Source organism: Carettochelys insculpta, chromosome 6 (genome assembly GCF_033958435.1).
Source record: "Carettochelys insculpta isolate YL-2023 chromosome 6, ASM3395843v1, whole genome shotgun sequence".
Lineage (NCBI taxonomy): Eukaryota > Metazoa > Chordata > Testudines > Carettochelyidae > Carettochelys > Carettochelys insculpta.
The window spans coordinates 77478361-77495905 of record NC_134142.1 but is presented as its reverse complement, the minus strand read 5'-3'; the positions used below and the strand labels follow the sequence as shown (position 1 = coordinate 77495905).

The 17545-nt window shown below is 40.1% G+C and overlaps 1 protein-coding gene across 4 annotated transcripts in view; it reads right to left on the bottom strand.

Moving 5' to 3' along the window:
* Window positions 1–16795, bottom strand: part of SBF2 (SET binding factor 2) — a 648361-nt gene extending 631566 nt beyond the window's left edge. For all 4 annotated transcript variants that reach the window (XM_074997415.1, XM_074997417.1, XM_074997416.1 and 1 more), the window contains exon 1: window positions 16640–16795. In XM_074997415.1, the coding sequence (XP_074853516.1) occupies window positions 16640–16694 (55 nt within the window). In that variant the 5' untranslated portion in view covers window positions 16695–16795. The remainder of the gene's footprint in view (window positions 1–16639) is intronic.
* Window positions 16796–17545: the final 750 nt, after the last annotated feature.

Genomic DNA, 17545 nt, shown 5'->3' with positions numbered 1-17545 from the left:
GTTCTATATCACAACCCTCTAACACGTACCTACTTATCATAAGTTTCAAAGGCACATCCTGGTTAGATGACTGGTTCAGACAGACAATGGCAAGGAAGGTACTAAAATTTACATAATTCTTTTGTTTTAAAAAAAAATACATATTTTGCAGTATTTTTTTTTCCTGAAGCCAAAGAAAATGCATAGAGGTCCAATTTTCCAAGTCAGCTAAGCATTAATATATCTTAATGTTAATTTATATTGGCCCCACTCACTCTCTAACTTCTCAAGAATCACAATTACTTCTGAGTAGTGTTTCCCAACTGTGTTAAAAGTTTAGCATCTGTAGGAAGTAAAAGCAATCTGAAACACAAAACTCAGTTCACCTCATCTCAAACTTTCAATGACTTCTTGTGAACTTCAGACACGAGAGCTAGTCATACATTATCTGGCCCCATTCATTACTCCCTTTAATGCCACATCATCAAAACAAGTATCAGAGGGTTAGCCGTGTTAGTCTGAATCCACAAAAGCAATGAGAAATCCTGTGCACCTTATAGTCTTAACAGATTTCTGGACCATAAGTTTTCATAGGCAATCTCTCTACTCCAATCCTTACAGGATCCTTATGGCAACACTCCACCCATGAGAGATTTCATCTCTCTACACTTTCATTTTCTCTCTTGGTATTGCTTATGTTCTGAGCCTCTCAACACTGCCTCCTCTGAAGGAAGGAGCATCCTTTTTTGTTGCAGCATCATCTAACTATTATCTGGCTAGTATTCCTTTTCCTCCCTCCTCATTCACATTCAAATACCACCTGTACAGTGTTTTACAAACTACTGATCATTTCTTGAATCAAAACTTCTAGTGACAGGAATTGAAATATGGCCCTGTTCAAGCTCACGGCGAGATACAGCTTTTGCGTTTGTGACTGTGTATCATCTCACTGTGAAAATATGTTCTCAACCTTTTTGAAAACAGCTTTTAAAAATAGTTGCAATCTTATTCTTTTTAATTATTGACCATAAGAAGCAGTGCAGTACGCTGTAAGTTACCATAAGTTCATTAATTTCCTTCTGTTTAGTAAGAGCTACTTCATTTACTCACTGGGTGGTGCACATTTGCCAACCTCCCACACTCCTATCAACTTTTCAGTTTTAAAAAAAAAAAAAAAAAAAAAAGCAAGCACACTTTTAAGTCCAAGACTGAGAGCTAGTAAGTGCCCTGTGCTTCACTCACTTAATATTTCATTTTACAAGTATTATGACTTGGTCAGCTTTTTCCTTACTGATGACAGAGGCTGACAGAATGAAGGATAAATCTAAATATTTTTTCTTTTTCTTCACAGTTCCAGGATCAACAGAATGTGCACAATAAAAGAACAAAGTTTTCCTCTGTTTTCCCAGAACTTAGACAGCTGGAAAAAATAGTTATAAACATGCAACTGGTAGCCCATGTCTGATGATGATGATGAGCTGCAGGCCACCTGGGAATTCCCACCCTGTGTACTTCCTGTAGCACCAATAAGATAAAACATTTCAATAATATTTTGATCATTCAAAACTAATTTTTACAGAACAGCTGTAAAAACGTACATTAACAGTAAATAAACCTATGTTGGGTACTCATTTCTTACACACACACAAAATATTTTCAGGATATAAGGAGACAATAAAATTTTAACAAAGAATGATTCACAGGCCTTGTTAGGACAAATATTTTGTCTGGATTGACTACACAGATTCAAAGAACAGCAAAACAACACAACAGTATAACAAAAAAATTTCCACTGAGTAGAAGTATTTCTTATGGCCCATATGTAGTCAATAAAAACCTTATTCTCTTTTCTGCACAAGTCATATCAATACAGAAAAATCTAGTTGGTCATTTCTATTTGAGACAACGACAACACTTCAAAGGCTAATACACGTATACAGAAAAATACAGCTACCTCTGTGTGATACAATGCAGACACACATGATATGCACAGGTAGCCTTGAAGTGCAATCTCAGAAGAGCAGGTCTTCTTGTACTGTACCTAGAACCGCAGTGGTCAATACTTTCACCACGTGCCACATGAGGTAAATAGGACAACGTTGTGGTGAATATGGGGATAGACAGGCTACAGCTCCTGAGCCACATGCGGCTCTTGGAGCTTTTAAATATAGCTCCTCATGAGAGCCATATGCAGGGAGTGCCGTCCGTCTACTCCATCCATGCACCCCAAAGCTTGGTGGGAGGCACGCATGGTGGCAGCGGTAGTGACCCCAGCAGCAACCCCAGCAGCCACTCTGGTGAGTCGCCAGCATTAGAATGGGGGGAAGGCTGGGGTGCCTGCCTCTAGGGGAGGGCAGGCAGTTGGGGGGGAGAGTGCCTGACTCTGAGGGAGGGAGAGGGCATTTATTTAGAGGGGGAAAGGCTAGGAGTGCCTGGCTCTGGGGGAGAGGGAGGGCATTAATTTAGATAATTATTTAATGTGGCAAATATGGAAAGACAAGAACCACAAGTGTGGCAATCTTTGATTTCCTACTGGACATCGCTGACCCAAAAGCTGAACTATTTACTGTAACTTTAAGATATTAATCACATCCTTTTCAAATTCCCTTCCTCCCCTCAACCCCCAGACAGTTGCTAATTTGGACCGAGATCCGTTCTTGTTTTGGAGTTTCACAAACACTAACTTTCTGCAGTATGCTCTTAAATGGGGTTCAAAAGAAGTTTCTCTACTATAAAAACAGGAGTAACATGACAATGAATCAGGATTTTCATCTCTTTCCAGAACTCATTAAAATTTTTCTCACTTGCTTTATATTCTCTCTACTTCTCTTTGCTAATTCTGTGAGACTGATCCTCCATTGTTTTACAGTTATCACAATGTCACTTAAATATTTTGCAAGGAAACACAGATTGCTGTAATGCCAACCTGTATCAATTTAACTCTAGATTACTTTGAAAAACAATTTGAATGGAAAATTCTACATGACATTTGACATAATATATTTAAAGGCAATAAAGCCACCACAGTTTTTAGGAAGTCCAGCAGAAAGCACAACAATTTTATACACAAGTTGTCTCTCTCTACTTAGATCATAAAGTTGTCACCCTCACTAATTTTTCACCAAAGATGACCTTTTAATCAAAGAAAAGCATTCAACTTTTCATACAGCGATTCTTTTTTCATTTTTATTTTGTTCAACAGTCAACTCCTTGTACCAAATGCTATTTGGGTTACATCTACACTATAGCCAGGATGGAAGGAGGGGAAAAAAATAAATAAATCGATGCACCAGTGGTCAATTTAGGGAGTCTAATGAAGATCCACCAAAGTGACCTCAGATCTTTCTCCAGTTGACCCCAGTACTTTCTTCTAGTCTTGGGCAGTAAGGTATGTGGACATAAACATTTCTCCCATATACACCACAGACAGGTGATCTAACTTAACTCCAGCTATGTTATTCACATATGTAGAGCTGAGGACCTTAGAGCAACTTACTGTGATAGCGTAGATGTATTCTAGGCTTTTGTTACTTTGAGTATTACTAAGGGGGACAAAAAACGTTAGATAGACCAAAGCCAAACTGATATAGCATAGAAGAGAGGTATTCAGCATAAACAGATTTGTTCCCCCTCTACAATCTACATCTCCCTTAACCAAAGGATAGAATATAAATAGCTTGTCAACTTTTAAGCTCTTCAGTCTTTTAAGTCACACTTTTGAGGAGAAGGGATGCAATAGAGCAGCCTGTTACACAACTAATCAATAAACATTATTAGTTAGTTCTACCAGTTAGTCACAGCCCCTTCTCTTTCCTCCTGCCCCCACCCAAACAAACAGAGCAGTGGCTGGCTTAGCCTCTATCCCTGTTTGCACTGGGATCAGGCAAGTTCCCCTTCTGCCGCTCCGCATTTAAAAGGCTGAGCTGGCACACGGGCTCTGTCTCTTTTTCCCTCCCCACTCTATAGCAGTTGTGCATTGATCTTGTACTCCTTGCATACTTCAGCCCAGCAGAATATAGTTTACATTTAACAGTGTCTTCACTTATTTGTGTGAAATGATTCCAAGCAGCACTCTTTGATTGTTCCATCTTAAATATGCACTAGCTGTCACCAACAATAAAAATAAAAACCTCAATGCTGTTTGAACTGCGATGAATGCTGACTAAGGCTGTATCTACACTACGAGATAAAATCGAATTTCTTTACACTGACTTTCTAATTCTGGAATCTGTAAGTTCAATTTTGACCATGCTCCCTACAAAGTCGAGTCATTGGTCCCACACACAAATTGGCTAACATTGACTGTTGAAGCAGTGCATTGTGGAAAGCTATCCCACAGTTCCTTCACCCCTTTAGCATTCTGAGTATGTTCACTGGTCTTGACATCATCTTCCCTCATTGCATTTTCTCATTCTTCTCCTGATCCCTGAAAATAATGCAGAGATCCTCACACTTACAAGAAAGAATTTTTGGTTTCCCATGCCACTACATTGCCCACATGGGTATAACAACTGTGTTCTCAACTGGCCATCCACTGTGGCCTACCTTCCACCATTACATGCATGTGATCCCTGAAAAAAACACAGGGTCCAAGACTGTTTTTTTAAAGTGAGAAGAAAGAGGATAGGAAAGCGCCAGAAAAAAAAGTATTTTTGGTTTCCCCTGGGTGGCAGCAAGCTCCGGTATGGGGAAAGCGGGAGGTGGGGAGAAGAAATGGGGGTGGTCAGTTGAAGTGGTCCTTTTCCGGTGGCAGCAAGCCCCATAGCCACCAGGGGAGAACTTTTCCCTGGCAGAAGCAGCAAAGCCCTTTAGCTGCCAGGGAGACCTCTCCCCAGAGGCAGCAAACCCCAGTATGGGCCAAAGGTGGGGATGGTGGTTCAGTGGAGGACCAGTTGAGGTGATCCTTCCCCGGCAGCAGCAAGCCCTTTAGCTAACGGGGGAGACCTTTTCCCCAGCAGCAGCAAGCACCAGTTTGGGACAAGGGAGGGCTACCTGAAGTAGTCCTTCATCGTGGCAGCAGACAAACCCCAAATTTCTTAGCTACTGGGGGAGAATTTTCCCTGGCGGCAGCAAAGCCTGGTATGGGCAGCAGGGAGTCAGTAGTTGAGTTAGTTGAAGTGGTCCTTCCCCACGGCAGCAGCAAAGCCCCTAGTATCTTAGCCACCAGGGGTGACTTCCCCACAGCAGCAGCAAAGCCCAAAATATCTTTCCCACCCTTGGAGCCCTAAATGCATGACTGGCAGCATGGTCAGCACTGAATGGCAGGCTTATCCTTTTTTTGGGTTGGGGGCTACCCACGTGATGTGGCTGAGTGTGGGAAAGCCCCAGACTGTGTAGTACCTGTGGGGGAGGGAAGGGGGTTTGCTCACAAACGTAAACTGCTGAGAAGAAGTTTCTCGGCATGTTATGCAAGCACCCACCACAGCCTTGTTGACATGTGCTATGGCGGGGCATGGGCTGGCACCAAGCAGCACAGAAAAAAAACAGCAAGTGTACAGACAGAGCCGCGAACTCCCTGCAGGGGTTATTTAAATGGGCAGATGCACTCACAGTGCTAAAGACATAGAAAGAAAGAAGTCACTTCTCAGGCTGTCATACCAAAATGAGCCCACAGCTAAAGGCCCGCTATGCCCACTTGGAAATTTACAGTCTTCCTGTTACCGGAGAGCAGCAGCCAGAGCGAAGCACTGAAGGGGGCATTGTGGGTTACATACGGGACACCTCTGGAGGCTAATAAATTCTCTTTTAAGACGTAGCACTTCCACACTTACCTTTAATTGAACTTCTGAATTCGAGCTTGATGCTACACCCGTCAGGTAACCATGATTTTGCAATCTCGAGATTAGTGCACCAATAATCAAGCTAATGGTCTTTATAGTGAAGAAAGTCATTTGGTAAATCAAGCTAAGTGAATTAAATTTGAATTTCTCTCTTAATGTAGATGCAGTCTGTGTGTCACAAACAGTTAGGACAGAAGCAGAATTATTGCTGTATTTTGCCCAGGAAAACAAGGACAGGTAGTAGCGGCTGGAAGATGGCTACCAAAGCAAGAGGGTGAAAGTTGGGAGGAACACTTCAGGTGGGAACAGTGGAAAGCAGGGAAACTAAGACATGATATGAGGACACTGAAGGGACACTAGCGGCAGCAAAGCATGAGGGAGGGAAGATTACTTTGCAAGGGAAAACAAAGACATGAGGTCCAAGGGACCAGGAAGGACTCGAAAGAGTGAGGGAGGGGGGATGCTGTATGCAAAGATTACATAAATCTTGACACAGCTGACCCAGGCAGGCATACAGAAGATCAGTGATGGAGTGTAACATAAAAGACCCAGGTCCCATCAACAGCCAGGACACTGGACAAGCCAGCTGGCTAACCTTAGGGACAGCCTGTGTGGCAGCTCAGCCTTTGAAATGCAAAGCAGCAGGGTGAACGGAGGGGGCAGTGAACTAAGTAACTGAAAAAAAATTGGTGGTTACTCAGTTACCAAATTACTTGCTCTTCAACATTCCTAGTGAGGAGCTTTGCAAATGGTAGCCAATAATTTAAGGGTGAATAGTGGCTGTAATTGCCTGTTTCAAACTTTGTTATTATAGTAGTAATTTAATCAAGAAAAACAATTTTGCATCCCTGTATTAGAAAACTGTTAGTGAGGCACAAATGTACATTGTCAGAGAAGTAAAATTCATCTTGGAGTAGAGTCATTAATCCAAATGCAAGATTCAGAATCATTTATAAAGCTCCCTCTGTAGATTGCACACAGAAAATCCACTCAAGAACAAGGGATATAAACCAAAAAGTAAAGCTTCAAAGACATGGTAAAAGGTGAAATGCAGAGCAAAAATGTATTGATTTATGTCCTTCATATTTCTTGTAAAAGAAGTCAGCATCAAATATTTTTCCCTCTTTAAAAAAGAAAAACATCAAGGGTGAGTCTACACTAGGAATTAACTTCGAAGTTAGACACTGCATCGAAGTAGCCAGCAGAGAGTCTACGCACATTTGACCTTACTTCAAGTTAACGTACTTCAAGCCCAACTTCAAAGTCCTTACTCCATTCCTGGGAATGGAGTAGTGACCTACTTTGAAGTATAACTTCAAAGTAGGGTGTGTGTAGCTGCTTTGAAGTTATTTCTGTAGTGTAGACACAGCCTAAGAGTATCAAGTGTGCAATCCATCATTTGCATTGGATGGTCCAAGATTTGGGATGAGACAGTACCACCACAACATGCTGAAACATGAACAGCAGCTTTTCTGTCCCTCAAGAGAAGACAGTGCATATTGAGTATGAAACCCCACTTCTTCAGGCTTATTCTCATAGTCAACTCTGCACCTGTAAATGGTACCTCTGACTTCAATATAATGATATAATTGCACATGTGTAAGTCTCTGCAGGATAAAAAGTCTAAGATTATAGTACTGTAGTCCAATAGCTTTAATATCCGCAAAAATATCTACTAAATTCAAAACAACTGGGGACGTTATAAACTATTATTTACAACAATATCCGATCACTATTAGTTTGATCTCTGCATATTTCTTTTGCAAATTTTGGGGAATAAAGTTAATTTTAGGCTTGTAGAGTATTGCCTGTTGTGGCAATAAGTAATTATGGATTGTAGTCAAGTGTGAATAAGCTCACAACTGTTACTTTCTAGACTTCAAATTTGGAGATTTTTCAATTTAAACAAAAAAAAAAATTTTGAAGAAAGTATAGGTGGGGTAGTGACAATGATACCTACTTTCAACCTGAGTTCTTTCCAATTATTTTTTTAATGTGGTTACTTGTGGAGAGTAGAGTGAAGGCTTAAAAATGCAAGAATTGTTTGCATATAGCTTAATAGGCAAAATTTATAACAGTGTTTATGAATGGTAAAAATTACATAAATAGGTAGGAGGATTTTTCTCTGAAGCTCATTAATGTGTCTGTGACCATTTTTTTTTCCTCCCTAACACTCCAGAAGCATTTACCACTGCCTTAAAAACAAATCTGACTATATTCAGACTAAGCCATTTTTCCAACCCAAAAGTACTGGATGATTAAAAAAATGTTAAAATAGAAGTTGGCTGAAACTATGATAACACTTCGCGATTTCAGACAGCCATTTATATAAGGTCTCCAAAATTCTCTGTTAGTATTAACAACTTATGCCAAACCACCACCCTTCAGCAGAGATTTATTGTCATCCTGATTTTATGTACGATGAAGCTACATCATTAGCAACAGTAAACAACCAAATTCTGCAGCAGCAATGGAAATAGAATACAGAAGTTCTGGTTTTTAGCCCTCCCCTTTAGCCACAACACTATTAAGTTCTTGGGGTAAGGAGTGTCTAGCTTCATATTTGTCTTTGTACAGGAAGTAGCAATCCTTCTCCTTTGGGAAGGATTCTTTCAGAGATGGGGCTTACTTTCAAAATAGTAGCGTCTACACTGGCCTTCTTCTTTTGAAATTAGAATATGCAAATGATGTGCCAAATATGCAAATTTATATCTAATTTGCGTTTTCAATTTGCCTCATTTGCATGCCTCTTTCGAAAGAGGAATGCGAGTGTAGACACACCCAGAAAGTCAACTTATGAATATTTTTAAAAGCCAGATAAAAATCATTGTGTCCCCAAATCACTGACTAATAGATAAACAACAGCCATACTGACTACAGCGTGTAGAGATTAGTAGTTAAATTACTCAGGACTCCAGAACTTGACATTAACATTATGGCTACGTTTACACTAGCATGTACACTTTGCATGGCCATTTCGAAGTTTACTATCTGCTGTTAGGAATAAGGAGATTTCGAAGTTGGCGGGGTCCTTTCGAAAAGGAGCCCCGTCAATTTCAAAGTGCCACGGCTGCCAGCATTCTAATGAGATGCTGAATATGCATTTCAGCACTTCATTAGTAAACTTTGAAATGACCATTTGCATGGCCTTTTCGAAGTTTTGGGCTAGTGTAGACACAGCCCACAGGTGGAATTTGTTCTTTTTTAAAAAAGAGTAAATAGTACATAAATTGAAATAAATTATTCAAAATCCTAAACAGAAGACAAATACCTTCACCATAATCACACTATTCTTGTCATTCACAACATAGGTCATTAAGGTTACCACTAAAAACTTGTAAACTTTGCGTTACTCTGCAGAGATGGAGAAGGAGATCATCAAGTCTGTCCTGCAATTTATACCATTCAGATTTTAGCAATATTTTTCCAACGCGGAAGCCACTGTTTCTTGCTAGAAAATTATACCAAAATTGGGGTTCCCCTCTTTATGAACTGCAGCTGTTGGGAGTGAGTTGATATCACACCTGTATTTTGAATTCATGTCAGTGAAGTACCAGAGCACTACAATTATCTCACCTAGTGTTATATGATAAGGCTACTATCTTTGTGATACTGTAGGAGTTAAAGTGCAAGTCACCACTGTTTCCTACTGAAAATTTGTGTTTATAGAAATCCAGTGGTCTAGCAGTGTTCAAACTTAACACAATATAATGTGCAGCCAAGAAAAGATGACAGCACATCAAGCAGAAATATCCCCTGCTTAGATATGAAAGTGCAATTCAAGACTTCCACAGAACAAAAGAAAATTATTTCTCAGGTACAGTTTGATTTTACAATGTCCCTGAAGATATAATGTATTAATTATTTTCCCTGATACTAAACAGTTAAAGTAGTATACATGCACAATAAGCTGGGGTGTCTTCTGAACATTATATTTTAAACTGAAACAGATGTACAAAACAATTCCATATTAAATACAGGCAAATACATTTTTCTTACTATTATCACTATGCAAGGGAAATCTACTGGACAGAGTTCAAAAACCAAGTTTTTTAAGAAAGTGCCAGAATCAGAACTTTACAAGAAATTATAACTTACAGCATTCTTAAATTACAAGTTAGTGATTCAGAGTAAACCACTTTCAAATAACAATTAGCAGCTTACGTAAAACTACTACCAAATCTCTGAATATTAGTTTTCAGAGATCAGAGACATCAATGGAAAAAAACACTACCAAAATTTTTCTACTTTGCCTTAAAAGTCCACTGTTAAGTAGAGCATTAAGAATGATCACACTACTCATGTGACATTTTGTTACAAACTTCATTTTTCCTATGCCCCAAAGCTAAAGCTACACTAGCGAGTTTTCTCGACAAAACTGGTGGAACATCCACACAGAAAATGTGTTTTGTGAACACTATGTTGACAAAAGTCAGCACTTCCACTGACAACCTTCTGCCTCTCCCAGGTTCTGTTGGCAAAAAAGCTGTATAGATACTCTGCAGGGCCTTCTCTCAACAGACAGGACATCCAGCACAATGGGGAACTCTGCACTGTGCTTCCAGGTGCCTATTTTGTCAAGAGAACACCTGGGCAGTCCAGCCACTCTCTCAATAGAGAAGAGCCCTCTTCTGATTGTCGTTTGTGTGTGGCCGCACTCCATTGACAGAAGTTTTGTGAGGAAATCTCTTCCCACAGTGACTTCTGTCAACAAATTGTTGCAATGTAACCATTGTCTGATGTTAACTGATGTCAATCATAACAAGCAGTCATGTAGCACTTTAAAGACTAGCAAAATTTATTAGGTTATGAGCTTTCATGGGACAGACCCACTTCTTCAGATCCACCATGTGATTACCAATGTCTTAGCCCACATACAGTACTGGGTAGCTCCACTCTGATTTAGCTCACAGAGCAGATTTTGTGCTTGGATTAAACACTAAAGCACCTTGCTACAAAAAAGACAAGTTTTATTTTTGTTCTGACATTTTCTTTGTTTTAAGGGTATTGCACTTTTGGCATTAGATGGCAACTAGCCCTCATCCAACTGAGGCATAAATAGAGGAATGAAGCAACAACCTGATTTCCTACACTCTTCCAACATTAGTACAGTTGGAGGTGGCATGTTTACTTACAAGAGTAAGTGGCTTCCTTTGATTTACAGGGCAGCAGAACAGAATATCTGTCCTCAGTAATACATGTGGTATTACTTTAAATATGAGAAGACTACTTGGCACTTATTATGAAGCTACACACCAGTTACATCATCTCCAAAATGATGTATCATAAAAAAATTCACTCTAATTCTAGCCGAAGTTTTGTTTTAACTGAATAAGACAGACAGACATTCTGTTTATAGGCAAAGTCCGATCACAGACAATAAACAAAAATTCTACAACTATAGGAATTTCTTCTGCCCACTTCATTGCATGCTCTCTTAAATAGCTTCATAATCTAACAAGATGTGAAGCTAAATAAGAGAAAGTGGTCTCTATAAAACAAATAACATTAGATAATTTTGTAAGTGTAGGTACTATCACTTGTCACGTTAGATTGTACCAACCACTGTAATACTTAAAAGAGTTTTCAATCATTATTCCTTGTATTACACACAGAACCAATGAAGACAAGAAGCAAGAGTAATGCTGACTAATTGTTGATTAGCTTTAGAAAAAATATTTATAAAAAAAAGATTCTCTCTGTTTTGGCAGTTTTACTTTGTTGCATTCATTACTACATCTCAATTATATGCAAGTTCTTTTTCCAGAGTTTCAAGTAAAGAAAAGTCATGGTGTGCTTATGGACAAGTTAAACATGCCCAATATTTGGTTTCTTTCTTTTACACTACCATTTTGTTTTTGCCTTTGAAAAACAACAAAAGCTTGGCACGTTCTCTCTCTCTCGTACCTTTCTGAATGAGGCCATATGTAAATTCCAATGATGAATTTGTGATTAGGGCTTATAGCAGCAAAAAAACAAACAAAAAACAAAAAACAAGAACAGCATGTTTTCTCATGCCCTCCTGTGATCTTTGCAAACATCTGTGCACTTCCCCAAATCCCATCAACATTCCTTCAGCAAACACATTATATGGGAATTATTGTTGTAAAACAAGAACACTTCAAAGCCCAAGGAAAAACACAGAATGAACATGAAGTAGTTTTTTTTTAAACTATTATTTATGGGGCCTACATTTGCCAATTACCACTTTGTTTTAAAAGACATTTTAACATGTGCCCTTTAGACCATTTCTGTTGTAACTCTCCATTATACCGATACATTGGAATAAAAAAAATTCTTCCATCCCAGTAAGAGCCCACAGAGGCAGATGATGTCCTACTTGCAATGGACCACAAGCCTTCACTCCTTGTACACATAAAAACTTCTATTTGAAGGCACTGGTAATTCTGGGTGTATATGGGATGCAGCAGTGCAAAATGAAGCAAGCATATAATGTGAAAAAAGTGAAAGTCAGATTTAATACATGCAGCTCTATAGTTCTTACTTCAGAATAAAAGTGAGAGAAATAACTAATTTGAGAGCTAAATGCACTAAATCTGACTCCTTCTATTTTGTCAAATTAAATGCTTGTTTATTTCACTTCCCACAAGGGATGCTGCTGCACTCCTTCACACTCAAAAGTATCAGCAACTTCAAAAGAAGTTTTGAGCCCACAAGGAATCCAAACTCAATTCCACTGTAAACTCCTATCTGCATACATGGGCTCTTACATCCATACAAAGAACCTCCAAGATAAGTCAGGCTTGTTTGTAGTGCAAGGGTCCATATGTGTGAACAGAGCTTTTTGTTGTGTAAAAAAAATAAAACAAAACAACAGGAGCCAGTATTCAGCCAGCTCCCTACCCATCCAGCCCCAGGATTGGCTGGGGAGGAGGTGCTGGTACTCTGCACTGGCAAATATCAGCACAAAAAAAGCACCATGTGTGAATATAATTGCAGAACTCACAATACACTAATCATGGGGCAAGTCCACAAAAGTAATTTTCCCTCTTGAAATTTCCACCAGTTATTAAAAGTGTGCACAGGAGTGACATATTTATTAGCAGAAAACTTGCAAGAGATTCTCCACAATAGGGACAAAAATAATTCTTATTTTTAAACTATTGTTTTATTGTATTCAATAAAAAGGAGGATAATAAGCAGATACCCTCACACAAGAACAGCAACTGCTCCACATCCATATGACTAGGCATAGATACACTGGCCTACCACCATCAGCAGGAACCTATATAAGAGTGCGCTTACAAACAGTGAAATGCTGGATCACAAACCAGACATTTCAACACTTGACAAAGATTTATAAAACTGATGCAGGACAAGATGGAACACGCTACCTGTCAATTTGTGTCAGTGAATGTTCGCTATACTTCCAGTTAACAAAGGCCGAAAAATCAAATCAAATTAGTTAGTTTCATCTACTCTGTGCATGTGTATGTGCCACAGAAATACTGAGGGTAGCTTCAATTCAAACTTGAGAACGCAAACAGGGTGGCACAAGGAAACTTATAACACTACAGCTATACCTATTTCAAGAATAAACATAGAATTTAAATCAACAGGACTCTCAATACAGCACTTTTGCACCACTTTATAGTAAGCGTAAGTATTTTTAAAAGGTGAAGAAAATATTAAAGGCTGCACTAACTTGTAAAAGTTTACATTCCTTCTTCTGCGATTACAGTGAACCTGAGCCTGCAGCTACACTTACTGCAGAAGATCAACCACTCAGGTTCAATATTCTAGGGCACCGTTTCAAGCATTGGCACATTCTAGGGGCAACATCAACCCAGAATGCCTCACGAGCCACAAGGATTAAGGAAGGTCAACTGGAGGAGCACTCCTGTCGACCTTCTGCTGTGAAGACAGACGCCAAAGTCAAAGGCTGAAAAGTCTATTTTAGGTATGCAATCGGCGTACCTAAAATTACATATCAGTCATCGACTTTCCGTGTGAGTATAGCGATAGCCTAAATCCCATGAGGAAGTAAAAACAAACAGCAGCAAACTGCTAAATATCATTTACAAGAGACAGTACCTAAATACCACATATTCAAATTTATAATTCTGAAACATCCAAGCACACACAATTAAATGAGAAGACTGCCATCACGTGTTTGCAATGGATAAAGTGGCAGGTGAATTAGATTTGCCTTTGTAGTAAGAAAAAATGGTTTTGTTATTAGGATACTGTACTCTGAGGAAATATGGGTTGATTTATCAACTGTAGGTAAACCCACTCATCCCTCCTTGTCTGAGTTTCATCTGTAGAACGGGGATAACACTTCCCTATCTCATAGGAGTCCTGTCCAGACAACGCTACACTTGGGAGAGGTATGTAAAACACACACAATAAGTGGCATCTTTCTCCCCTTTCAAAACACTTAAAACACCTATTGGATCAAGAACTGTAACACTGATGTTGAGAGTATTTTCTACCAAAAAGAACTCTAGAAATGGTTTCTTAAACTACATGAAATATTTTTCATGATTTTCAAGTTTTCAACCAAGTCTATTTTAAATCATTCGGATGAGGCAGAACAGCTGGGTTTTTTTGCATTTAAAGTTAAATACTAACTTTACTTTGGTTAAAGTTAAAAATTAATATACAAAACAAGCATCGTTTAAAAAGAGAAAATGAAGAGAAAATGTCTCTACACAAAGATGTATTTAAAATATTAAAGGATAATTCTAAGTTTATTTTACAAAAATATTTTCGGCCTGTCTATTTCAGATAGAAGTAAATGGAATAAATATGCAAAAAGGACTTCAGAATCTTACAAAAGAAAAAAGTTCATTATTCTGTGTGTTATGGAATTGCGTGTGGGGGTGAAGGAATTTGAAATACAGTGTGTGCTTAGTCTTCCGGAGAATGTTGTTTTCTTTCAAACATTTTGAACAACAAACCCATTCAATAATAATTTCTGATTATGCTGTCTAAACTATTTCTGGACATGGACTCTTCAGATTAAGTTCCCCATCCTGAAAGCTCTTAGTTTACATAAGATAGTAGTTCAGGAGTCAATAAGATGTGCATGAAGTAAGAATAAAGCGTGAGGGTCTTACAGGCATTGTCTAATTCTGATCTGTAAATTTACTTCACATAGTGAAGGTATTAAAGCTGACTGAGCTCTCTTTAAAAAAAGCAATCTATATATTGGATCTTCCCACATTCGCCCTTAGCTTCTTGTACTCCATTTTCACTTCACCCTCCTTCACAAGTCTATCATTTCAACACTGGAATTAGAAAAGACAATATATATTGTAATGCACACACAAAATTATGGAGCGAAGAAGCCTACCAAATCTTATATTAAATCTATATTTCTGTTTTAGTTATATTTCATCCTTCTGTTAAAGATACCAAACTAATCCTTTACTATGTATATTCTGACAATACATAAAAGAAACTAGGGAGTAAGTATTACCTTCAGAGAGTCTACAAATACAGACTGAAGTACAAGATTAAAATACAGTTTGTTAGACATAGCCTTGGACAATTAAAAAAAAGCATGTAATTATTTAGAAGCCAGCTTAATGACAATAGTTAATTCATTGCTCACGCTAAAATAAAAAAACAGTCTATGTATATTTATGCAACAGTTTCCAAGTGAATAGAAAATTTAAAACACAACAGCATGAGAGCTGCAAGGTCCTTCAACAATAACCATACACAAGGGATGTCATGCTTGATAAATATGAAGTCAGAAAGAGATATTTCAATTAATTCGCAAAAGTGGGATCTTTTTCCTGTTCAGGTTGCACATCACATACAAAGAACATCTCTTGGTCTTGTCTAACCAGAGGAGCAAAAACATCTTTCCTGTGCGAATTCAGTAACAAAATCAATCCCTCACAGAGCCTATAAATTGCTATATTGCTACCTACACTGTATCAATGCAGGTGGTGACAAACTGCTTGCACCCAGACAGAAAGGACAATAGTCCCACTTGGTTTCGAGGGAGATCCTACTTAGCCAACATTTCTTTTAGTATACCTGCCATTTTAACTCGTATGTGACAACTTGCATGTAAATGTTTTCTCAATAAAGTTTACTATTCTGCTAAAGAAAGTATTTTGAAAAACTACATAAAGTAGGAGAAAGGAATAACAAAAACATTATTCTTTACAGAGAAAACACCTCATAAAACAATAAACAAGAATCCCCACCCGAGGATTCAGATTAAGCTAACATTTAAGGGCTGATTTAATGAAGGGTGAATAGTATATAAATTATGACAACCCTTTAAAGCCTCTAATTTGTTTTGGGAATTTCTCTCCTTTCAATGATCAAAATGGCTCCTAGACAGGACAGCAGCCTACAGCCACTCTTTGAAACTACCAAAAAGGGCCAGGACCAGAATGTCACCTCTTCCTTCTGAAGGCAAGGAACATCCCAGCCCCTTCCCTTGCGTCATTCCTGATTCGCTCAGGATGCGACAGGAGCGTTAGCGCGGGGCGGACAGGGGGTGGTGTGTTGATCTTCACAGGGATCGTGAAGCCACTCCACACGGCCGAGCCCTGGGAAGATCCTGGAGAAAACCTGCCGGGAGGAAGGGAATTCCCGCCTTCCCCTCCCAGCCTAGCCACCGCTGCGGCCAGGAAATTCGGCCCCTTCATGAAAGCAACCGCCTGAGTCCCCCCACCACACCTGCTCAGCCCGGAGGGAGGCCGTTACCCCACCCCGACGCCCTGCCAGCCACGTCCCCCCAGCAGCCTCTGGCGCGCAATGTCCGCACCGCCTCCCCCTCGTGCGGGCGGTGTGGGGAGGGCGCTCCGTGACCCCAAAGGGCAGGGCAGGGCAGGGCAGGGCAGGGCGGCCAGAAGCAGCGCACCAGCCGCAACACGAACAGCCACACCTACCTGGCTTCTCATTGTCATAGCCCACCACAATGAAATAGTCAGCCAGCCGGGCCATGGCTGAGACGAATCTGCCTCAGCCCCGCCGCGGCTGTTGCTGCTGCCACCGCCGGGGAACTCAGCATCCTGCCCGCTGCTCCAACGACAGAAGCAGCAGCACCGCGGCCATATTGGCCACCCATGCACGCTTTGCGCCTGCGCGCCCTCTCGGCCGCCGGGTTCTGACCTCGCCGGCGCTGGGCGTGGGCTGCGGGGTTTGCAGTGAGCACGCGGCGGGATGTTGCCGGCGCTGGACGTGGGCTGCGGGGTTTGCAGTGAGCACGCGGCAGGATGCTGCCGGCGCATTGGCCGTCTGGCGTGCGAAAGGTGGGGTACAGCGGCTTCCTGCTCTGTTTGCACGGTGCCCCGACCTATGCGAATCTCTCGCTACACACACTTGTTCTCAGTCTCTGCTTGAACGTGAGTTTGGGTCTGTTACAAGGGTGGAAGGCAGGTAGTTTAACCCGTGCACGGGGGTCTGCAACCGAAATAGCGAGACGAGCCATTTTTTTTCAAATTCAGTTAGAAAAAGCAATACTTCAAGCGCCACAGTGCATCTGAATAGGAGGCAGTCCCTAATAAATAACGTCAAACTGGACTTTTTGTCAACCCTGTCTTAAGACCAGCACACACACAATGATTTGTACCAGCTAGAAAGTTTAATAGTAACAGAGAGGAAGCCGTGCTAGTCTATACACTAGCAAAACAAAAAGCAGTCAAGTAGCACTTGAAAGACTAGCAAAATAGTTTTAGGTGATTTTTGCTAGTCTTTAAAGTGCTACTTGACTGCTTTTTGTTTTGATAGAAAGTTTAAGTTACTTTCAGACCTGGACTGGAGAGCAAATGTGGACAAGGAAAAGCTGTGCCTGG